Source organism: Rhea americana, unplaced genomic scaffold (assembly GCF_003343005.1).
Source record: "Rhea americana isolate MKP2758 unplaced genomic scaffold, rheAme1 scaffold_124, whole genome shotgun sequence".
Classification (NCBI taxonomy): Eukaryota; Metazoa; Chordata; class Aves; order Rheiformes; family Rheidae; genus Rhea; species Rhea americana.
The window spans coordinates 337,423-362,936 of record NW_028185306.1 but is presented as its reverse complement, the minus strand read 5'-3'; the positions used below and the strand labels follow the sequence as shown (position 1 = coordinate 362,936).

At 35.6% G+C, this 25,514-nt stretch overlaps 1 protein-coding gene across 1 annotated transcript in view; it reads left to right on the top strand.

The window, feature by feature from the left end:
- Positions 1-25,514, top strand: part of SCN2A (sodium voltage-gated channel alpha subunit 2) — a 56,139-nt gene that overhangs the window by 7,640 nt on the left and 22,985 nt on the right. Inside the window, 13 exon segments of the mRNA XM_085325853.1 lie at positions 309-437; positions 1,121-1,212; positions 2,118-2,390; positions 5,592-5,655; positions 6,209-6,350; positions 7,172-7,378; positions 8,565-8,855; positions 12,121-12,501; positions 13,488-13,620; positions 14,411-14,649; positions 15,576-15,749; positions 16,755-17,111; positions 18,717-19,196. Of these exon segments, the coding sequence (XP_085181979.1) occupies positions 309-437; positions 1,121-1,212; positions 2,118-2,390; positions 5,592-5,655; positions 6,209-6,350; positions 7,172-7,378; positions 8,565-8,855; positions 12,121-12,501; positions 13,488-13,620; positions 14,411-14,649; positions 15,576-15,749; positions 16,755-17,111; positions 18,717-19,196 (2,962 nt within the window).

Below are 25,514 nucleotides of genomic sequence, written 5' to 3'. Positions count from 1 at the left end.
GGATTCAGACTGGGCATGAATGTGCACCAACGAAATGATGGGGAACTTTGCAACTGACTCATTGGTGTGGGTTATAGAATCTGAACTTCCCCTAGGGGTTGTCATGCAGTCTCTTGATTGTGTTTCATTCCTTTTTTTCCCCTCCTGCAAAAAAAATCAGCAAATGTTTAAAGTTGGTTATATATTCCCTTAAATTTTTAAACAACTTGAAGAGAAGAAAATAATGAGAATAAAGCAACTAGAAAGTACAGTGTATAACAATAACAATTATTTCTTTCTATAAATTTCATTTTGCGTGTTTTCCTCAGATACACATTCACGGGAATTTATACCTTTGAGTCACTTATCAAAATTCTTGCACGGGGCTTCTGTTTAGAAGATTTTACGTTTCTTCGAGACCCATGGAACTGGCTCGATTTCACTGTCATTACATTTGCGTAAGTCTTCTACTTGGTTTTTTTCCTCTTTTTTTTTTTTTTTTTTTTTAACTTGAAATTCGTGACTAAAAATTGCCTCATATTTTGTCAGCCAGAACATTTGGAGCCTGGACTTCCTGCAGTTTCAATATGTTTCTTCTATCTCTTTTGTACAGTTTAGTATTTCTAACTAAACATGTGCTGCAGAGGCCAGTATGGTGTGTCAGCCCATTAGGATTGCCAGCGCTATCAGACCAAACTGTTCATATCCTGTCTTCTTTCTGTAAAACAGAATTAAAGGCGTATTTTTGACTTCCTGTCACAAACTACCAAATTAGGTTTCAAAAATCGAGTCAATGTGGTTTACTTTGGAAAAATTTAGTTTAATTTTATGGTCAGAAGCATATTAATAATACAGGCAAAATGCAGTGAAAGGTGAAGAGGTCTTGATCAAAGACCCGAGTAAATAGGATAAGCTCTGCCTCAATTCTGAATAACTGTGATTTAATCCTACAGGTATGTAACAGAATTTGTAAACCTAGGCAATGTTTCAGCTCTTCGAACTTTCAGAGTATTGAGAGCTTTGAAAACTATTTCTGTAATCCCAGGTAAGAAGTAGTTGGTGTAAGGTGCTAGGCCCCTCGTATCTCCAACTGTTATTTGTGTGCTGTCATTGTGTTTGTGTGTGAACTCCCCTATTACAGATATGTGACAGAGTTTGTGGACCTGGGCAATGTCTCAGCGTTGAGAACATTCAGAGTTCTCCGAGCTTTGAAAACAATATCAGTCATTCCAGGTGAGAGCTAGGTTAAACACTGAGGCTGATTTTTGTTCCACTAAGGCTGTACTCACGTTTTTAAAGCATAAGCCTTGTTGGTTGCTACACATTACTAACAAAATAAAAAGCAGGAATCAAGACTAGTAATTTTATTAAATTGATTCCTGCTTCTTTAATACTWGCTGTATTTTCTTTTAAAAAAATCAGCCTTTGAGTTTAACAATTCTTGCATGAGATATTTGCAGTAAACAGCCTACGTGATTTGCATCTTATGACATCAAGCTTTCCTTTACATGTTTTGAAAATAAGTTAATTCTAAGCTTTCATATTGATGCAAATTTTATCATTTATTGCAGGCACTTGATATAGAAACTTTAAATCAGTTTTGAGTGTCACATACAAAAAATAAAACTATAAAGGATAGCATGGGCCATGCATGGGGAATTGTTTTAAAGATGTCTTTCTTCTCCAAACCATCACCCCTTTTATATTATAAGAATATTATCATGAGGATATCATTCACAGATGAATTTATAATGTTTTTGTGAGGATTTATTAACACAGAATACTTTTTAAATGGTTCATATAAAAAGGTTTGGGCAAGAGGCATCATCAAAAGCAAACAATATTTTTCTATTAGGATTGAAATATAGCATGAATAATAAAATCACTTGTTTTGGCATAACAATGTTTTGAGGAATACCTACTTTTTATTTCTCTACACTCTCAAAAAAACATAAACTTACAGCTTTTCATTCATCTTCACAAATAATCAGGCTTTTCATTAAAATTATTGTATCACAAATATTAGACTCATTTAGCTGTCATTTTGCATGAAATCTTTATCTTGTCAGGAAAAATCACATAATAGTTTCTGTTTAGTATCTCTTTAATATCATAATAAAAGTGTTTTCTCTTTGCAGGCTTGAAGACTATCGTGGGAGCCCTAATTCAGTCTGTGAAGAAGCTCTCAGATGTCATGATCCTGACTGTGTTTTGTCTGAGTGTATTTGCWCTAATAGGGCTGCAGCTGTTCATGGGCAACTTGAGGAATAAATGCCTGCAGTGGCCTCCAGACAATTCTACTTTTGAAACCACTGTTATTTCCTACTTTAATAACTCTATAGGTGAAAATGGTACATTTATTAATACAACAGTGACAACATTTAACTGGGATGAGTACATCGAAGATAGAAGTAAGAATTAATTATATCATTTACTGTGTTGTTTCAAAATTTTAAAAACAGATAAAAAGGCATGTTAGTATATTTCCATTGCAATTAAAATGGTGTAATCTAGCCAAAAGACACAAGAWATACACCATCAAAAAGTACACCATATGTAGTAAATAAGCAACAATCGTAACATGTATTAGTGTACTCATAAGAACATGCCAGGTGCTGAAATGTCTTTTTACCRTTTAGTAAGTATGACTTCTAGGGTATATCTACAATGCAGCACAATGCAGAGGTTTCCAGGTTATTTTCAAGCCTACTAAAGTAGTGCAATGGTCCTAATTTGGAATCTGAAATCTAATATAGCTACATTGGCACAAGATAATGTCCAAGATAATGTCCAAAATCATAAGCCCCTATTTGAACATCAGTATGTGGAAAATCAAGAAGCTAACATTTTAGTTGCCTTTATACCTCATAATTCATTATTTTCTTTGTCTTAGGTAATATTGCTATTGCATTAACAAAAATTCTTCTAAAATTCAGATTTTAACTCTGAAAGTTTTTGTAATACCTTGCTACTACCTTGGCAGTAGATAGTTTCTGTGTCTCTTATTTATCTGTTTTATTGTATTTAGTGTTTTAAGTTTGTAATTAGGCATGACCTTAAGTTTTTTTATAAAGTCTACATAAAAGCTGTGACTGATTCCTTTGTCCACAAGGTATTTGGGTGTCTAACTCCTGTAAAGCACCTTGCTCTCAGTGACTTTTACTGAAAGTTAAGAAACCTCAGTTTAGCAGCTAAATCCCTTTGGATCTGAGTTTCATTGCCTTATAATCTTTTAATATACTTATCCTCTCAACATGCTACTAATAGCATACAAATGTCGGATTGGAAGAGATGTTGATGATAACCTATTCCTAAAAACCTCCGAAAAAGAGAATCCGTTCTGTACTACCCTACTCCACTCTGTGCTGTTCATCCTTTGGCTTCTTCTAGCACTGTCAAACAAATAGGGAGTTTTTTTAATAGCTGACCTATTGTAAATTTCAGATTGAATATATTATTCAATATGTATTGAATATATATATATTATTCAATATATTATTACTTCTTCTGTGGTCTGAGAAGTACAGAATTTAGAGGTAATTAACACATATCCCATATATGCAACATTCCTATTAACACATCTCAAAATTGCACCATTTTTTTACATTAGCATTGTATTTTTATGACTCACAGTCAGCCTGTGGTTGGTGACAGTCACTGCATCCCTTTGCAGTGGTCATAGCTGCATAGAGTACAGTGCAGTACCTTGTGTAGACAGTTACTGTCTATTTTGCATTTTGTGTTTGATTTTTCCTTGTCAACAGTAGCATTTTCCACTTACCTCTACTGAAATAAATCCAACTGCTTGTAGACTAGCTCATCAGTCTGAAAAAGTCATTTTAAATTTCAGACATTCTCTCGTAGCTTGATGTCTGCAGAGTACTTGATGCATGTTCACATTACTCTGTCTTGAGTTGGTAATGAAACTTCTTACGAAAACCTTGTATAGCACAGATCCCTTTAGGATCTTCAAGCAAATGCCCTCCTAAGTTAACACTGGGCGCTGCTGGTAACTGCTCTCGCAGAATAATTTTTCAAGTATTTTGTGATGATTCCAGCCAGAACATATTTCCTTAATTTGCTTATGAGAGTGTCATGTAAGACTTGTTTCCATGGCTGCTGTTGTGTCACCAGCTAGGCAAAGAGGGAATCAAGAATAATTTTGTATATGACACATTTTGTTAAACTCATATTGACTATTTTTTATTACTTTATTATTATCATCTGTGTACTGACAAAATGATTTTTTTCCCCAAAAAGCTGAGAATTAAGCTGATTAGATATTCATCTGGGTCCTCTGCTTACCAGAGGAGGTGCTACRTAGGAATGGGAATTAGGAGCACAAACAATTTTGAAAAACTAGTTTGATGCTAATCTGCATCTCTAGATGTCTAACGCCTATTCAGAAGCTTAAAATCTCCGACAGGATATGGAAACAAGTCTCTCGAGGATTACATGAGCACCTGAAATTCTGAACTGTTWTCCTATCTGATATCTGAGAATAGATTGTTGGTATAGAAGTTCTGTACATAGTCTCTCTATTTTTAAATTAAGCAGATCTTATGCTGTGTCCATTGTATAGTAGTAGYGGCAGAGCAGAAACAGTCAGTAGGAACGGGTTGCAGTTCCCTGATCGTCAGTTTAGCACTGGCCCCTAGCTAGTTCATGCCAGCCAGGCTTGACTCTGCCAGCTGGCAGTGGATCTCAGGGAACCATCTGCTTCCTGGGAACGGCCAGAACATAACCTAATTGTGGCCATTTCCCTTCAACTTAATGTATCACCTGAACCTAACAAACATCTCCGCCAGAGATTCCCATTTTACCGTAAGAATCCAAAGCAAGGAATTGATGGCAAGCTGGTTTTCCTTTTCTGCTGTAAAGCAGAACAAAGAAAAGAATATGGCTGAGGATTTTAAGACTTCCATCTTTTTGAACTGTATTTTACCTCATTTCAACTCTTAACCTAGCCTTAATGTATTCTTACCTTAGTTCTATTAGTAAAATTCATGCAGAAGTTTCAAGTGGATTTTTTTAATGGAGAATTTTGCCTAGTAATTTTGTATTGTGTACAATAAAAGCTTGATTTCTCCCTCAGCTCCTCAAACCAAGATCCAACGGCAACTTGCTGTGCATGTTGTGCTGTGTTGCAAAAATTTCGAAATGTTTGCAAGTAATATTTGAATAAAACAGTATTTAATGAGTATTACAAATAAGTAAAACTAAATGTTGTTTATTAAAATGCATGAACAAAGGATCCCTCATCCTTTGTCTTATTTTCCTGGCATTTGCTCAGTCATTTGCTGACTTACAAAATTTGATAGTCCATCAGCTGTATCTTTTAGTAGGTTACTAACAATTAACTATGCAACTGTCTTTCCATTTTCTAAATTTATAGGCCAAACTTCAAGACTCTATAGAAAATCATTTTCCTGTAGAACAGTATTTTCCATGCTTGCTTTTTTTTTGATTTCTAATCATGGGATAGTCCAGTTAAATTGTTTTTTAATTCTGTTTGTTTCTTTAAAGTGTAAAACTCTGTATCATTGCTCAGCTGTTATTAGGTATAAATCATATCTTTCTTACCACTTTTTCTTTTCTTTTTTTTTAAATAGATCATTTCTACTTCTTGGAAGGACAAAATGATGCTCTCTTGTGTGGCAATAGCTCAGATGCAGGGTAAGAAAATGGTCATTGTTTTTCATCGTGCAAAAAAAATAATTACTTAGAATAGTTCAAGTGGTCAAATTAAGTATCAACTGTACTGTACAGTATCAAATYAGCAATGTTTTGGAATATTAAACTCTACCTAAATATAACCATCTATGTGATTTCAGTTTACACTGGCATTTTCTCAACATCTTAGGCTAATATTGTAAAGGTAACCACGTGAATACTATGTGCATGAATGTTAATGCCAGCTGGCGGACAACTGCTTATCATCAGCCATGGTAGCTGACATTCTTCTGCTGTCCCCATGCAGATGTGTTGACATGGCAAATTTGTGGGGAAGGATAGTATAATTATATTTTAAAGCATTGAAATAACAGTAGGAAATGGAATTAAAAATATATTTTGTTGATGTTCAATTTTTATCTTAGGTCTGTAGAATAAAATTTTATTTGTTCATAATTTCATTAGCAACTAGTACTCCTGAACAATTTTGTGATTTACTATAGCATATCGTAATTTAGAGTAGTTGTTAAAAATAGCATTTCCTCTTCTTTTGTAGTCAATGTCCAGAAGGATATATATGTGTGAAAGCTGGTAGAAACCCCAACTATGGCTACACAAGTTTTGATACATTCAGTTGGGCATTCTTGTCACTGTTTCGATTGATGACTCAGGACTTTTGGGAGAATCTTTACCAGCTGGTGAGGACTTACTAAAATAAACAGCACCATCACCAATACCATTACTACATAGTATTTGCATAGTTATTTTCATTCACGTTTCCCTAAGGCCTTTGGGGCAGAAATCATCTTTTATGTCATATATGTAAGCTGTCTAAAACAGTAGGGGTCTTGTCCATAACTTAGGTTCCCATGTGCTACTCAAATACATAATAATAAGAAATAGCTGTTATTTTATGGAAGTGGTTAAGGATTATTGGTTCCATTTCATGAATGAGTAAATGATCATTAAATTCTTAAATCTTCTTGCCCAAATGTGCTGTAAGTAGATACTACAGTAAAATTGACTTGCAGTCCAGTACAGTATGTTGTCTTTGAAGAGACTACATCACATCACTAAACAGATCCTATATCTGAAGGACAATGTTGTGCAGCATGACAATTCATACACTGCGCGGTCTTTGTGGCACTGTAGTTTGACGCTGATGAGACAAGAAGGTAAGATGCTGGCTAGTGACCCCTCTACTGCTAGATTTAAAGACTATAACATAATATAGAAGTTTGGGGGATAGCAACTGCTACTATGGCTTCTCAGTAGAAGTTCTGAAGTATTCATGAAAGCTATTAAATCTTATTTACTTCAACTATAGCAGACACAAAATGTGAATTTTGCCAGTGTAGCCAGGATATAATACTAAATGTTTGTATATGGAAAAATTAACTAAGCTTGTGCTAACACAAGCAATCTTGAAATGTATTTCTCAATTTTAACACAGAAGCCACCATTTTACACATCAGTATTTAAAAGTCTGCTAAAAATATGTATATCTCTTTTTCTGCAGACACTACGTGCTGCTGGGAAAACATACATGATATTTTTTGTTTTGGTCATTTTCTTGGGCTCTTTCTACCTGATTAATTTGATCCTGGCTGTGGTTGCCATGGCCTATGAAGAACAGAATCAAGCAACCATGGAAGAAGCAGAACAGAAAGAAGCAGAATTTCAACAAATGCTGGAACAACTGAAAAAGCAACAAGAAGAAGCTCAGGTATCTCTGCAAATTAAAATTCCATATGTGAGAATATTTTCACCCCTCCTCCCCTAAGAATATGTTACCTCCCGTCTTAGAAATTCCTTCCTTTTGCATTCAATCTTTAATTAATTTTTTCTGTTGAACTAATTCTGTTGGCTTGAGTGGACCTTCTAATTAGTGACAAAAATAATAAAGAACTAATCAGCTAAAATATTGGAATTTCAAATTGGAGATGGAAATAGATATGAAGATGTGAGAAAAGAAACAGGAGTCCTGCTTATTCAAGTAACACAAGCAAAATTATTTTAGGTAGTGTGGGAGAAATATTTTGCTTCAGCAACACTTGGCTTTTTCTGCTCCCTCCCCAGCTCTCTCAGCAGAAAGCAATACTGTTCCAGTTTCAATGAAAGCTGGAAAAAGTGAGGAAACAGGAGAAAGTGCTTCTCTGGTACAGACATCATGATTTCACACTGCTTTGAATCTCCTTTTCTTTTTTTGGAGACTCTGAAAATTTTAATAGGATAAGTGATAATGTCTGCTTGGCTTGTGACCACATAGAGCAAGAGTTGAACTATGACTTCCATGTAACCAAATGGCTAAAACCAGGGACAGGTGTTTTTACGACAACTTGTAAATGTATGTTGAACAAATGCTCTGCAAATGTTTGAAGCTTTGAAAAGCAACAGAATTTTAATAGCCTACAGTGTATCTCAGGTCTCTGATGAGCATTTGCAACATTGATATAAATAATGTTGTATCACCTGTTGAATAGAGGTGATTTTGAATACTAGAGAGTACTACATACTTTGTAGTTTGAATACTACAGCAAAATGGTGTAATAAAATGTTGGTTCTTTCTAGCAGGGATCTTCTCCCTCTGTTTGAGCCTTGATTCCTGACTTACAGTTTTGTTGTTTAATATGGTATTTTTAGGTGAAAAATCCAGCAACAGATTGCTTCAATTCAGAACAGATGCTTGTTAACTTGGTTCTTTGATAGTGCAGTTCTCCCTCGGGCTGCTCTAATTTCTGGATTATGGAGCAGTGGCAAATTAGTGTTCCTCTGCTTTTTTTGCAAACTACACTTCTTACAATATGCTGGATCCAATGAATTGGGATCACTACTTTCATTTATACATTTAAATGGTGAATGGTATATATTTGTATAAATGGTGTAAATTGCATATGTGCTTGTTTATATAGGCAGCAGCAGCAGCTGCAGCAGCTGACTCAAGAGATTATAGTGGTGTAGGTGGAATAGGTGGATTCTCTGAAAGTTCGTCTGAGGCRTCAAAACTGAGCTCGAAGAGTGCTAAAGAGAGGAGGAATAGAAGAAAGAAAAAAAAGCAAAAAGAACAATCTGAAGGAGAGGAGAAAGATGAGGAAGAATTTCACAAATCTGAATCAGAGGATAGCATCAGAAAGAAAGGTTTCCGATTATCCATTGAGGGAAATAGATTGACATATGAAAAGAGATTCTCCTCCCCACACCAGGTACCTTAGTATTATTACCTCTTAAACACTGCTATAATCTACTGATCATAAAGAAAATCCAACTGTAAAGTTGTTTGGTCAGGACACAAAAATCTCGGTTCTTACAAAAGTTACCACAGATTATTTAATATCTTAAATAAAAAATATGACCAACTTAATACAGGCAATAAAAGATGAAAAGTAAGTCTTTTTATTCTAAACTGATGCATGAAAATTGAAATAATGTATATTAATTAAAATAAATTGTATTCACAAATTTCTTATTGAGAATGGACCTGTTTCCCCATTAAGAATGATGTATTCAGTATGATCAGTGGATTCAAAATTTGGTACACACATACTCAGAAATTTCACATTTTCAGTGAGAAAACTGCTAAATTTGGGGTGCAAGAAACCTGGTTGAAATGGCATAAATGTTATTATGAAATTTGATAAATTCATTGATTTGAGACTGTTAATTGTGTTATCTTAAGGTGAAAATATCTGCAGCAATATGTCCTTGCATGTGTTCTCCTACATTGATACGCCAGTGACTCAGAAAGAGTGTCATCTGTATCTAACATGCAGACATTTATTTCATTTGACAGTCGTTATGTTATCCCTTCTACAGCTTTCAGTAGCTCCTTTTCGTTTCTCCACCTCAGACTCTCCCCTCAGCAGTTCAAGTCCAGATTTCACATCCATCTCATGCTTTTTCTGCCCCATCATGTGATGTTTCCCTTAATATGYGTCTTCATTTTGTCCCCACCTTCTTGGTTTTCCCCGGTCTTTATGACTTGCTTTCTCGCTCTCCTTAGTCACTGTTGCTAAACTCATTCCTTCCTTTTTTATCCTCTTCTGTACCTGTCTCTGGAAAGCTTATTCCATTCCTTGAAAAGATCAAGATCATGTTCTCTTCACGTATCACTTTTTGCAGCTCCCATTCTCACAGAAGCTCAGACCTCTTTGTCTACTGTGCTCTTATTTATTGAGGACTGTCCCCTTTAGATCAGGCTGTGGTGGGAATGTAGTGCTCCACTCCTGCCAAGTTAACTCCTCCTTTCACTTCTTTCCAACATTCTTCTTTTTATAATAGCACTGCATCCAGTTTGTTTTTCTTGGTCTGTCACTGTTTTATGTTGTTAATTGTCTAATCTCTGTTAAGACTTCATTACTGAGTTTAGTTCATGATCCATTCTGTTCCTTTTACAGATTTTCACATCTACCTCCATTGGCTTCAACTTCCATGTTGAAGTCCCGTCTGATCCCTTAAGCACATATTCTTACTTGTGTCTTCATTCAAATTGCAGCCTTAGCTCAACTCATGCATCTTGTAAGAAATGAAGCACTCTTCATCCAACTTGCTTCTCCTACCTTTTCATCTCCAAGTTCATTTATTACTGCAGTTTAGTGTTCCCCTTCCCTCTGGTTTTACAACCTCAGTTCCTTTCCACTGTGGCTTCTGGCCACTACACTCAACAAAAATTCCACTCACCACAGTTTTTAATAATCTTTGCCTAGACAAAACTCAATTTTTTATCTCATCTTTGGCATCTTCCTTGACATTTCACTTGCCTTCAACGTAACTGACCATTCTGTTCTTCTTGAAAACTTATTTTTCCTAATATTCATGATTTGGTCTCCTCTCAGTTTTCCTGATTTAGTTGTGCTTTAGAAGATCCTTTTATTCCTTCTCTAGTTTTCTAAGGGATTTCCACTAGGGCCTGTTGATGGTCCTCTTCTGTTCTTCCCCCCCTCCCCCTGCCTCCTTTTCTTTAACTCTACTCTGGCCCTTCTACTGTGAATCATTGTCAACTTGGACCTCTTTCCGTGTCCCAGTTACTGCCGTATTCATCAAGAATGTTGTTGCAAAGAGCACTAACCTATTTCATTGCTTTTACCTAATCTGCTGGTTAACATCACTACCTATAAATATTTTCTGTACCATAAAACATATAGTACCTAAAGCTCTTACTAACCTGCCCTGTCTACTTGCTGTCAGCAAGTCAAGTCCCAGCTTTGACTGACCCGTGCCAGTGTCTATGACCTCCTGTTAAGTTTTCAAACTTAACTTTGTGCTCTTTCTGTATGCTGCCCCTCATGCTTGGAAGAAGCTCCCCATGAGTTTCCACAGAACCACTTCATTGCTTTCCTCAAATCCCTCTTTAAAACTCTCTTTTACCATGCTGCCTACAGAAAGCTTGACAGGGAAGTGACTTCAGGTGAGCTAAGACCACTGTTTATCATACCCATCAATTTTGCCTCCTTGTACTCCTTCTCTTTTTGTATCCATCTGTTGTGTTATACTTAGATAATAAGTTCTTGCAGAATGCCTTTTTGTTCTGCATTTTGCAGTACCTAGAACAAATTGGGCCCTGGTCCATAAAGATAAGTTACAGAAGAGAAACAAAGATACTACTTTAAGCACTTCCGCTGTTCATAGAGGTCTTGAGTGAAATTGGTTGTTAACACAAGGTAGCAGTCCTTGTGCAGCAGTAGTGTTTTTGTCACAGCTGTCCATCATATGCAGTCATTCAAGTCAAGAGAACCACTGATGTGAATAAAAGTTAAATACATACATAAATATTTGCAAGATTAGAGCTGTGTTTTGACTCTGATCCTCAAAAGAACCTCCCATAGCAGAATGCTTACATGAATAAGTCAATGAAGATTGGTGAGACTGTTCATACAAAACGACATGTATGTCTTTGCAAATTCAGAATACTTAACACTTTTGAACAGTAATACAAACTTTAAACACAGGAAAATCAAACTTAGCAGTACTGTTGCCATTGACTGGTTACTATTGACTAGCATCCCAAAAAAATGTTTATTTTTAAAAAATGGGTGGTATTTGGGAGGTATGTGCAGACTGAGTCACAGGAATTTTGCCTAAAATTTTATTTACTCAGCTGTGCAGACTAATGCCAACCTGGGGCAAATAGTGTCAAAATGTATTTACTCCATTTATGAACAGTCGGTAATAAAACAAGCAGAATGGCAGACAAAGCAATTCTGTCAAGCAGTTTCTTTTACTGTAATTAAATTGAATGATTTCATGTTTCCAAAGTAGTAAAATAACTAGTCTTTGTCTGTCACTTATGTGCACTTTGTTTACTACCCAAACGGGAGTGTATGAGAATGGGGGGATTATACTACTTCATTTCTTTGTAGAAGACCTTACCCTTTAATACATATTAACCATGTTTATTTTTTACTCTGATGTAAAAAAAAATGTATTTAAAGGAATTTTAAGCTGACAATTATTGTTTTTATTTGCCTACAGTCTTTGCTGAGCATTCGTGGCTCCCTGTTTTCCCCAAGGCGCAATAGCAGAACAAGTCTTTTCAGCTTCAGAGGTCGAGCGAAGGATGTAGGATCAGAAAATGACTTTGCTGATGATGAGCACAGCACTTTCGAAGACAATGAGAGCAGAAGAGATTCTCTCTTTGTTCCTCATAGACATGGTGAACGGCGCAACAGTAACATTAGTCAGGCCAGTAGGTCATCCAGGACAGTACCTCCGCTTCCAGTGAATGGGAAGATGCACAGCACGGTGGATTGCAATGGAGTAGTTTCTTTAGTCGGTGGGCCCCCAGCTCTGACGTCACCTGCTGGACAGCTTCTGCCAGAGGTGATGATTGATAAAGCAGCCACTGCTAGCAATGTAAGGAAGTCTACAATAGCTCAGGCATGATGACCTCTCCCTATATCGTTAACTAATACCACTCTGGAGTGATTCCCTTCTTGGCCAAGCTGTGAATGCTCCTTTCATGTATTGTAGTTATAAGCTAAAGTAGAAAATGAAGTTGTCTAGCTCTTGTTAACTAAATGCATGAAAATGTATGTTAATTCACTAGGAATTAACACAGTAGCGTAGTAAACAATTGAATAAAATAATATGTAATATCTTCTAGTAATTAAYTCATTGTGCTAATTCATTATTCCATTGTGCCAACTGAAGACTTAACTGAGAGGTTCTGTATTCCTATATCTGACAGGTTATCAAAACTGAAAAATATTACGAATGAGATATATTTGCTTAATGGAATATACTGAGTGAGAATGTAATTCTCRCTGACTATACAACTTACATGCATTGTGATAGCATTCCTATCAAATAGTTAATTTTTATAGTTATTTTTTTGAGTTGTCAACATTATTAAATATTTTTTATTTTATTTTGTTTGAAAATATGTGCTARGAAATTAAAAATTTAATCCAAATTAGAGCTATCTTAAGAAAACATATTCACTCTGTGTGCTCTCACAGCTGGCTACGTGGGCTGTGCGTCTTCATATTTAGAAAAAGACTTCACTGCCTCATTAGAAAGATATTTATGGCAGTGCTCATTGACAAGCATTATGAAACTTTTTATGAAACTTAAAACTCAAGAATCTGTTTTAATCTCAGCCCTACTTCAGCAAAATCATGGTTAAAAACACATACTTTAAGCACAAGAGCAATCCTACTGATAAATTTGGCTATTTGCTATATACAAAGTTATGTAGACGTTAGTCTTTGCAGAACTAGAATGTAAATGAAGCAGGGTGCAGGACAGCAGAATAGTCGAAACCATTATTCTATTGTAATACTCTATAGTATTATTAAATGAACAATTGATAGTCTATTTTATCAGTGTTTTATTTTCAGGGAACTACTACAGAAACCGAATTGAGAAAGAGGCGGTCTAGTTCTTACCATGTTCCTATGGACTATCTAACAGATCCTAGTGCAAGGCAAAGAGCAATGAGTATAGCCAGCATGCTTACAAACACAATGGAAGGTATGTAACAGAATTTTTGTATGGCAGTGCAATAAAGAGCTACTGAATATATGATATCCTATGTAGTAGCGATGTTTTAATATAGCCATGTTAATCTAAGGGTATAGGTAAGATAGTCTGGTGTATTTAGAAAAATCAATCAAGTTTTCGCCATACAAAAAGGTCCAAGATGGAAACAGCAAACTTAAAAGTTAAATATAAGTGGAGGRCAATTGATCAATGCAGTGTTTCTCTAGAGGAGTTACCTTTTGGGGGTAAAAGCTCTATTTCAGTTACTGAAACAGCTATGATTCTTGCAGCAGAACAATCCTCTTCTACAGATGCATCAGATGTGCTGTTTCTGAAACAAAATCCAATGTCCAAAGAAGGACCAAATTGCTCTTTCTKCAAGGATAAATAAAATGACTCTGAGTCATGAAGCTAAACTGCTGCTTGTAACAAAGGGCAAAATGTTGCTTTGAGACAAAAATGCCTATGCCCAAGACAGCAAATGGGAAGCTAAAAATGAGCAATTTTGCACATTTGGACCATAATACTGTGTAAAGAGTTGTCTGACTTTAGAGTAGTCTKAAGTATTTAACCTTCAAGAATAAAATTTGAAATATTTTGTTCCCGCCATGTATGCCAGATTTCTAAGACACATTTCTGTCTTGCATCCTACTTAGCATTTGTTTGTGAATGATTATTTTATTTGCTGAATATTCAGTATTCTTTTAACATTTATTTAAACGGTAGTGGTCTAGAAGTAGAGGAATATTGTTTAAAGTGTTATTTACATTTTTCTTTCTAGAACTTGAAGAATCTAGACAGAAATGCCCGCCGTGCTGGTATAAATTTGCTAACACTTGCTTGATTTGGGACTGCTGCACTCCCTGGCTGAAAGTAAAACATATTGTGAATTTGATTGTGATGGACCCGTTTGTTGATCTGGCCATTACTATCTGCATTGTTCTTAACACCTTGTTCATGGCCATGGAGCACTATCCAATGACAGAACAGTTTAGTGGTGTGCTTTCAGTAGGAAACCTTGTAAGTTTTTCATGATGTTTGTATGTATGACAAGTGCATTTTTCCTAAATAATTCTTGACTGATCTTTGTACACACCTTTAAAAGAAAATGTTGATTAGATATTTATAGGCTTAGAATAGTTGAATTTGAAACATTTAAGCTGTATTGAATGCCTCCTTGTTGACTTTCCTGGACTTCTCCAGCCTAGCTTTAAGAAGTTGAATTCTCTTCCCTTTGCAGAAGATAGCAAGGGTTATAGTGCCGATAAGYGTTTTAGTTTTTAAAGCCTTCAGCTTCTGTTACTGTAGCTGGTTTGTTAGGTTACAGATACTTTCTTAACAGGTATTTTCTCTTAGATGGGTACTTGCAAATCAGAAGAACCTTCAGGTCCATTCCCACACAGGGTCCACTGCTTGCTAGCATCTCCTGATGTCCTGGGTGTTCGAGGAAGGATAGCAGGGAAAGGCCCACTGAGCTTCGCAGATGTACTGCAGCTCATCCAGTGGTGCATGGGGTTGACAGTCCCTTCTGCAGGTCACGCTGAGGAAGAATGGTTCTATCCAACCTTCAATATAGTTTTTTCATAATGAAATAATTGTCACTTGTATAAAGTTATCTTTATTCCTGGAAGAAAAAAAATGTTCCAAGGCAAAGATGAGATTTAAGAAGGAAAATCTAGATATAAAAATCAGAAGGGATTCTGTATATCAGTGTTTATAAAGGCATATTAGCAGCTTTACCTCTTCTGCTTTAGCAACCAAACATTGTGATCCCTATTTAAGCTTCTTATCAGAATGTAATTCCTAACCCCAATATATGGGAATATAGAGGAGCTATTCAGATTTATCACAAGTTGAAGATAAAATGTGACAGCAATGGGTAATGTTAGTTTTAATTTAAAATATTTTCTCGTTACACTGAGTAAGAAACTGTATTTTGCTTGCAGGTTTTTACTGGAATTTTCACAGCAGAAATGTTTCTCAAGATAATTGCCATGGATCCTTATTACTATTTCCAAGAAGGCTGGAATATTTTTGATGGTTTCATTGTCAGTCTTAGTTTAATGGAGCTTGGCCTTGCAAATGTAGAAGGTTTATCTGTCCTCCGGTCATTCCGCTTGGTAAATATTCTAAATAAGCAACATGTTTCTATCTTGTATTTTGTATTTTTGAATGTGTGTTTTTTATTTTTCACTGTAGATTATATTTTTGGCTGAGTCAGAAGTTCTTTGCATAAGAACTTAACAAATACAAAATTGTATACTCATTAGATGACACGCATCTATAATATCAGGTTTCTTATCCCTATTATCTTAATAATGTGTATTTCTTGTTGAAGACATTGTCAACGCCAATTCTATTCTTGTAGTGGATGTGCTCTAGGGAATAATTTTTTTAATAGCAGTATCTTTAAGGTCTTTCTCTGTGTAGATGAGGGAGTAAAAAGTGCAAGCACCACAACGCACGTTCAATTCCTTCTTACTATTTGTGGCTGAAGATTAGTAAATTGCTTAGTTAGTAAATAACTCATTAATTAATCAAGTTTATTAAAATTTATTACAATAAAATGTATGACAATTTTAGTCTATAAACTTCCATTACCATGGTAATTTACCCCGTTTGTTTTAGAAGAGGTATTAAGATTAGTATTAAGATTGTATTACAGATTTTTTTTTGGATAGGGATTTTTGAATGATGCAAAAGATGTTGTTAGAGATACTTGCATGTAACCTGTATGCCTGTCATTAAAAAATTTGGTTGTGCCTCTTTTGGGAAAACTGTTTCTTCTTTCTTTCTGCCAGTTAACAAACCAGAGGTCTGTGGAGTGTCAGCGCTCTTACAATCTTGTTAAACTAATTGTATTTTCTATGCATAGGTTCATTTTTATGTAGTTGAAATGAGCATACAGACAATATTTTTGAATTATTATGATATGTATCAGGACTTAAGACTCAGAAAGCCTACTACACTGCAAAGATGTGGAAGCATAGATTTTCTAACTAAGGTTTCTAAAAGTTAGGTGGGACATGATTTTTTCACAAAGTAACTGACATATGGAATGTATAATAATGACCTCATTATATTTAGTAAGATGAATAACTATATACTATCCTTCTGTTTTACAGCTTCGAGTTTTCAAATTGGCAAAATCTTGGCCAACTCTAAATATGCTGATTAAGATTATTGGCAACTCAGTGGGRGCTTTGGGGAATTTGACCCTGGTGCTGGCCATCATTGTCTTCATTTTTGCTGTGGTTGGGATGCAGCTGTTTGGGAAAAGCTACAAAGAATGTGTCTGCAAGATCTCTAGCGACTGTGAACTCCCGCGCTGGCACATGCATGACTTTTTCCACTCTTTCTTGATTGTATTCCGAGTGCTCTGTGGAGAATGGATAGAGACGATGTGGGACTGCATGGAGGTTGCAGGTCAAACCATGTGCCTTACTGTCTTCATGATGGTCATGGTGATTGGAAAYCTAGTGGTATGTAATCAGTGGGKTTTTTTTAAACTGTTAGAATGTATCTCATGTTTTTCATGGTTTATAAATCAGGGAAATGAGGACTGGAGAAACACTTTATGAGATCATGTGGTTCATTTGATCTTTCTCTAATGCGAGTTCAAATACACCTTGATTAGTTATGAAAAATGTTTGTCTACCTTTTCTTTAAAATCTTCTATGAGTTTACAACCTCTTTAGTAAGATCAGTACTGAATGATTCTTACAGTTAAAAATGCTTTTTAATAAAACATCTAACTTAAATCACCTTTGCTGCAGATTAAAATGACTGCTCTCAATAGTCATAGAAAACAGCTGGTCATCAGCTTCTTCTACCAACATTTATAATACTTAAATTAAGGCTTACTGTTTCTACTTTCAGTCTTTTCTCTCTGAAACGAAACAAGCCTAGTTCAAATTTCTCTCATAGGTCATGATTTTAAAAATACTTATCCCTTTATTTTAGTGGCCTCTGAATTCCTCCCAATCCACATTCTAGATAGAGACATCAGTACCAAATAACATGGAATAATTATATGCTATGTCTTACACCCAGCATTTCTCATGATATATCCCCAAATGACATATGAAGATTTTGTAACTTCATTGCTTTTCTGACTGTGTATGCCCTTTTTTTGGAGTGCTTCCACTTTGCCAGTTTTTACCCCTTTTGTATGTTTGATTTTTGTCATTTTATTATTTTATCATTTAAACATTTGATTTTTCCTAACMAATATTTTTAAACCTTATTGAATGCCATATTGATTTTGGATTCATTCACTAATTTTCCATGGTTATGCTAAATGCTCACTMGTGTCCCACCTCTGTTTGATATCATCCACAAATTTATAAACATGCTTATCCACAGACATAATAAAATACCAAGTCTGATGTGACTAATGTGAGACTTCTGTGGCACCCATTTAAAAATATTGTGAAAATTTAAACAAAAAGAATTGATAAACTTTATTTAAACACAAATTCAAATAAATTTTGCACATACCTTATCAGAATTACATATGGTCTGAATTACTCTAGTGTGGTTGTAAAATGTCATGCAAGAAAGTGTGAAATAGTTTCCTAAAATCAAGATATATCAMACCTGTAAATTCTCATTTTCTTAGCTAGTTTTCCTGTCCAAAACAAAAATAGCTTGACTAATACTTTCTTGGCAAATATGTCAGCTTATTATACTCTGAATTGGAGGCACTAAACCTTTCCTTCACCTATGAACACTACTGAGGATGTAGTTTGTATATGTTATTACATCATGCAGTGTCCTTCTTTTTTGTGTCATTSTGCACTTTTAGGAGCAGACCTACAATACTTCCAATGTGAAGGAAAGGGTGAAGGTAAAGGTTCGATTTTCACCTAAGTTAGTGAAGTTATGAAAGCTAGAAAATGTTTTTGGCAAGGTAATAAAATACAGGGGACAGGGAGAATGGCCTGGTAAGAGTAGCAAGCAGGTGGTTTGACATAAAGTTCTAGCTGTGAAATAAAAATTGTGTCATATTGAACAAGTTATAACAGAATTACTTTTATCACTTAAAAATAAGAGATCCAGTATATTTTCTCCTTACTGTTTTTCAGGTACTCAACCTCTTTTTGGCCTTGCTGCTGAGCTCATTTAGTTCAGACAACCTTGCTGCTACAGATGATGATAATGAAATGAACAATCTCCAGATTGCTGTTGCAAGGATTCAGAAGGGCATAGATTATGTGAAAAGAAAAGTGCGTGAATTCATCCAGAAAGCCTTTGTTAGAAAGCAGAAAGTTTTAGATGAAATCAAACCTCTTGAAGACCTAAATAACAAGAAAGACAGCTGTATTTCTAACCACACCATAGTAGAAATAGGTAAAAACCTTGCCTATCTTAAAGAAGGGAATGGAACTACCAGTGGCATAGGCAGCAGTGTGGAAAAATACGTTGTTGATGAAAGTGATTACATGTCATTCATAAACAACCCAAGTCTCACTGTGACAGTGCCGATTGCTGTCGGGGAATCAGATTTTGAAAATTTAAATACAGAAGAGTTTAGCAGCGAGTCTGACCTGGAAGAAAGCAAAGAGGTAGGACTGTTTCTGTATTAAAAAAAAAAAAGACTTTGATGTTTTTTTCTTTTCTAAAATTTCTAGTGGTGGTTTAAAATCTGTATTTGATTCCTGTATACTAATAYGCAGAAACTTGCAATTTTGTTTGAGATATATTGATGTAAGGTTGCTAGTTTTGAATGAAGTGGTAATATTGTGTTGTATTTACAGTAGTAATCAAGATGCCTAAGACAATTTTTTAGAAAATTAATATTATTTTATTAAGTTTAATCATTAACCAGAAAAAGAACCAATCTGATAGTCCTGGATACTGAAGTCCTGGATTCTGAAAGTGTGCAGGGGTTGTACAAGTCTCTCCATACCTCATCAATGCAGTTACTATTTTATCTGCTTTCTGGAGAGCTTCTTGTCAAATTAACAGTCCACCCTGATTGTTTTGATGTTTTTGAGACTTTCAAAAGCCTCTGAATAGCCCATAAGTACATTTGAATACTAAACTAGGACCACTAAACAATTTTTTTTCACAAATTGTTTGTATTAGTATTTCTCTTGTGCTTCAAAATCATGTCTTGGGTGTGAAAAAACAGAAACTGTTGCAGTTTGTCCTTTAAATCAAACTGTATAATGAATAGGTCAGTTATGTGAAAGTTTCTTGCTCTTAATGTAGGATTTTGATTGATTCTGTTCTGTCTTCCTACTTAGGGTGAGGAAAGGAATTTTCCTCAGCCACCTCAGAAAGCGCTGGGCTGGTGCACTGGCCCGTTGTCCTCTTGCTGTTTCGTTCCACTGTTAGCTGTTCCAACACTGCCATTGCTGCCCAAGGAGCAGCCAGTTCCGCTGGCAGTCTTGACCAATGCCTCCCAAGTGAGATCGTCTGTAATGAGATTGCATATGACTGTAATGGCATAGGTTATTTCTCTGTCTTTATGTAAATCACATAGTTTCTTAGTACAGGCTCTGGACCTTCTGGGTTAGGGCTTTTTTTTTTTTTTTTTTTTTTTTTTTTTTTTTCCTGCTAGTCACGCTCAAGTACCTCTATCATTTCCTGCATAGCAACTAATGATACTCCTAGCATAGCCTGAAAGTTTGGGAATAAAGGGTTGTAAAATAAAGTTCATTACCAGGAAGCAGAATACTTTGGATTTCTTCTTTACAAAATATTCATTGCTATCTTGGTGAAGTAACAAATACCCATCTGTCATTCCGATTTGTCTGTAAAGTAAGTTTAATAATTCTATCAGTTTCAAGGGTGCTGTCAGCCTAAATGTATTATTTTTCGTAAGACATTCTAAATACTTCAGTTGGCAAGTGCGAAGAAGAGACAGTTATTTCATTCTGTAGATTGATTGCAACTGGTAAGGATGCTTCARGTGATACTACTGTATGAATGATGCTAAAGGAGAATCCTCTGACAAAGGTAGTTTGAGAGGGTGACTAGTAAGTCGGATCAGAACTATATACTCATAAAAACGTTATTTTAAACTCTGTTCGCTTCACTCCTTATTTTGAGCTCCACCCATATCAAATTCATTCCTGTTAGTAGTTAGTCAATCCATATTTCAGTGTGTCCTGTATACTTTTCCTGTGCGTATTCTTTTTTATGGTTATGCAGCTATGCACATATTAACTAAAATTTTATCAAAATGGATTATAGCTCTGATAATTTTTAATTAGAAACTTGTCTGAAAAAAGTAATTTGGAAATGTAATTGAACTAAATTAAATACTGTATGTCATTAAAATCACTGAAAAAGAAGTACTTTAAATATTTTCAGTGCTGTTTATTAGATTTGTTTGATGCTGAAATCTATTTTTGAAAATGTAATCAGTGGAGTTTTCCATTTTCGTGGAGTATTCTCCACTTCTGCTGAAGCTACAACTATTGTGCAGTAAGGAGAAATTTGTTTTTCACTGAATGGTGGCAGGAAGAAGAAGCATGACTTTTGTTATTTTCTAATGATTATGGCATTTATTTTGATAAAGAAACCTTCTTTCCTTGCTAAAAAAAAACTTTTAAAATTTCTACATACAACAGTCAATAGCTAAAATACAGRAAGTACCTTGAAGTATGGATTAAAACTTGGATTTCCCACATGAATTCCCTCATTACCAACATTCTCCCTTTTGCTTCTTCCTTTTTTTGTAGTCCATTCAGTTTTTAACTGTTTACTGCATAACCTCACTAGCAGAAGAGGTGACGGAGGTCCCTCATTCAAACCAACCTGTAGACTGATGGTTAGCCCTGGATATGAGTGCAGTGGCAGCAGTACATCTGTTTCTCCATCGTATAACAGGATGGTATGACAAGTGATTCTGATTAGCTAAGTCTGTCCTTTTCTCAGGGGACAGACCCCAACTTGATTATTCTTCAAGGACACAAAAATACTGATTTGAATTCCTTTAGGGAAAATATCAAAGTGGATTCTCTCACATTTGAGACATAGACTGCAGTCATTATGCTACCATTATATAYGGCCAGCTTTCCCTTCCAGATGCACTATTTTTAAAGAAAAAAGCATTATCATTGCGTTCTTGGATGCACCTAATTCTTTGTAAATGTGTGTTAATCATGCTTTCAGAACTCCAACAAATACCTCAGAAGATTAGACAAAGAAACGCATATTCAGTCAGGAATGGGCTACTGCCAAACAATCTAGACTGGTCAAGGCTGAAACACTTCTGGGTGTATTTTGGATGAAAATTTCWTGTTCTTGCAGAAACTGAAAGTGAAAAATGGAAGGGAAGCCTTTCCAAATTTCAGGCACCTTGAAGAGAGTGAGCAGTTTAGGCAATGACTATCAGCATATTTCTGGATTTAAGTGCTTGAATTTCAATCAGATTTTAAGCACAGAAGTATGGTTTTTTTTGATTATAATCCTAGTTCCTGCTTCTGACTGGATGATTCTTATCTGCTGTAGTTTTTGATATAAAGATAAATAGGGACATACTAGTCACAGGACCAATACTCGTGCTGTGAAAATGATCCATAGCAAAAGAAGCACATAAAGTTATTTTTTTAGTCAAAAAAGAGTCTGAAAATGTTTTTTGTTCAGTTATTCCCATTTTTCTTCATGCCATAATGTTCTGCACTCTCATGTTTTCCCACTTAAATGGATCTACCGTTGCTAAGTGTTTCTCTGCAGTCACTTTATACCTTACAGCCACAGTCTGAAAGTGCTGAAAATAGAACTTGCTACCAAGCCACGTTCACGTAGCAGATTCCCTAATGGCAGGCAGTGTGGGCATCACTCTACYGTGAAAACGTTCTGCATGGCACAAAATAGCCAGATACAGACGTGTGTGTGTGTGTGTGTGTATGTGTGTGTCTACGTGCTTTTGTGTCTGGGTACATCCATATGTACATGTATTCATTGCACGATCAAGGAATGAGCTGAATTTCTACAGAGTAATTGTCATTCATTAGCAGTTTTAATTAAGTACATTAATGTGAATTCTTTGTTATAACATATGACATACATCCTTCCCAATATTTTGATGGAAATATGAATCAGATTATGCCTTTCTAGAAACATACAGAGTCATAGAATCAGTAAGGTTGGAAGGGACCTCTGGAGATCATCTARTCCAACCCCCCTGCTCAGCAGGGTCACCTAGAGCATGTCAGACAGGGTTGCATCCAGGCGGGCCTTGAAGATCTCCAGAGAAGGAGACTCCACCACCTCTCTGGGCAACCTGGTCCAGGGCTCCGTCACTCTCACAGTGAAGAAATTCCCCCTCACGTTCAGGCGGAACTTCCTGCGGTTCAATTTCTGCCCACTGCCTCTTGTCCTGTCACATGGGACAACTGAAAAGAGTTTGTCCCCGTCCCCTTGACACCCTTTCTTCAGGTACTTGTACAGAAGAACTTGTACATTGATCAGATCCCCCCTCAGTCTTCTCTTCGCCAGGCTGAAGAGGCCCAGCTCTTCCTCAGAGGGCAGGTGCTCCAGCCCTCTGATCGTCCTCGTAGCCCATATATCCAATATTGTACATGTTAGTACTTTTGAATCTACATAATAAAAAGCAGATTGGAATTTGTCTAGAAAATTGCCATTGAAACCTAAAATAGAGAAATAGGTATGAGAACATTGTGTCATAAGAAAATAGAGAAATATAGTGAAAAAGGAAATCAAAGAACAAATACTAAATTAAAATTTTTATTGTGGAAGTAGAACCATTCATATATATGGGGCCACTTTGCTGGGTCTGCTGTCCTATCAACAAAGGTTTTTATAGATTTGAGGTGCATTACTGCTATCTAGCGCAGAAGCTATAAAAATAAATTTTCCTTTCATGTTAGGTCCTTAAGTACTATGGGGATGGTTTATATAGAAAATTTTACAGTGTGTGTTTACCTATGTAATAATCAGATTTTTATTTAAAGTGTATTATTTAGGCTGGTAGTTACACCACGATAAACAGAGTTACATGATATTTTTAAATGCTTTAAGGAAGGTGGGATTGCATAATGCTGTTGCAGGCACTTTAACAGTGAACATTTTACTATACTCAGTATTCAACAATCTAAAAGATATTTAATGTCTCCATATTCATATTATTCTGAACTAATGAAAGGTAGATATGTGAAATCTTTAATCAGCCATTATATTTATATAAGAATTTCCAGCACAAAAAAGCAGTGGTGCTCTATCCTGAACTTCATTTCCTGCCATTCTTACTTCTCACAGGGGTAAAACCAAGCTGGATCAGTCAAGAATGCAGCTCTGGTGCCTTTTAACGAGGCAGAGCATCGTGTCACCAATTTTATGCAGGTGACCTAAACAAGTTATACATCTCTCTCTCTATATATATATATAGTATTTAATCACTTTTTAATGGATATTGACTGGCCTGCATGCTACTCAGCTATGTCCCATTCATTGCAAGACAGTAGAAACATGCACAGCTGCTCTCTGTGGAGTCGTGGGACTCGCATCACAGCATGGTCAGGCGGGATTGGCAACCCCAACATTTCTTTGATTCAGACGCTGTAGTTTTCATGATATTCTGACAGTATTTGTAGTGCATGCTATGTGTGTTTCCCAGGCTTGATGGTAAAGTTTTCAGGACTCTTTGAAGGGTTTTCTTTCCTTTTGAAAGGAAGACAGAATATGTAACGCACAGAGTACGTTTCTCATCAAAATTATAGTAAGCCTATGTATGAATTGTGTTGATACTTAGACTCTGCTAGCTGTTTTGGAAAATTTTCGTGCTATCATATTTTAGTTTATAATGGAGGTAACTTGCAAACTGGTATTATTATATAGTCATGTTTACTTTTTACAATATTTTTCGTAGAAATGCTTTCTTAAGTAAATTTCATGTAAGCTTTTAGTTGTATTGGAGACTAATATGCAGTAATTGAAGCACCATTAAGCATGGAATTCATTTAATTTCCACAGTCAAAGCATGTGACCATCGTTTGGTAAAAAAGCTTATACAAAACTGATATTTGGCTGGTCAAACATTCAGAGATCAGTTCTGCTCTTACTTACACCCACACTTAAAAGTGTAGAGGTGCAAAGAGGAAACTGGTAGCAAAATCTGGCCATAGCTCTTTAATTTGTGCTCACAAACTGACTACCTCCCTAAACATCTGAAACTGTCTGCAGTGAGAAACTTAAACTTGCTGACATTTTTTTGAGTAGTAAATACAGTTCAGCAATCTAGTAAATAACTTACAGACTTTGAACAAAAGGGTCCCTAGCTTCAGTGTGATTTACATCCCACCAATTTAACATTACCATAGTATTTACTGCACCGTAGCACAATATAGTGCTGCTTTTAGTTTGGATGATCACAAAACATAATGTAAATCCATGGAGCTAAAATATATTTCTGCAGTTTTTTATCTTATATTTTGTAATGAGTAATTTATCTAAGTCTGACTTTGACTTACAAGTATTCATTATTCAGAATTCTTTAGTACTCTGATAAATTTAGTCTTTGCATTGTCAGTTGGTCACACAGCATTGGCATACTGTGATTCATAGTTGACGGTATTAAATTGTGAAGTATTGTTTCACTTTGCAGTTAGCTTAATTAATCTTTATAAGCAGCAGTTCTTTTCTCTGTTTCAGAAATATCCTTTTACTATTACTTGGGTGAATTAGAGAGCCATCTTAAAGTAGCTTCCAGTGGGAGTGCTTTTGCAAATATTTGCACTGCTACTTAGGATGTTTTTGCTTTCATCAAACATTCTTGCAAATATTTTCATTTCTCAAATGTTCGTAAATAAGTAGATTAAAGGAATTATGAATAAACTACAGAGTGGACTGTAGTTCAAGGATCCTGTTTTTTGCAGTATTTGACAACAAGAGTCAGCACAGAATTGTTT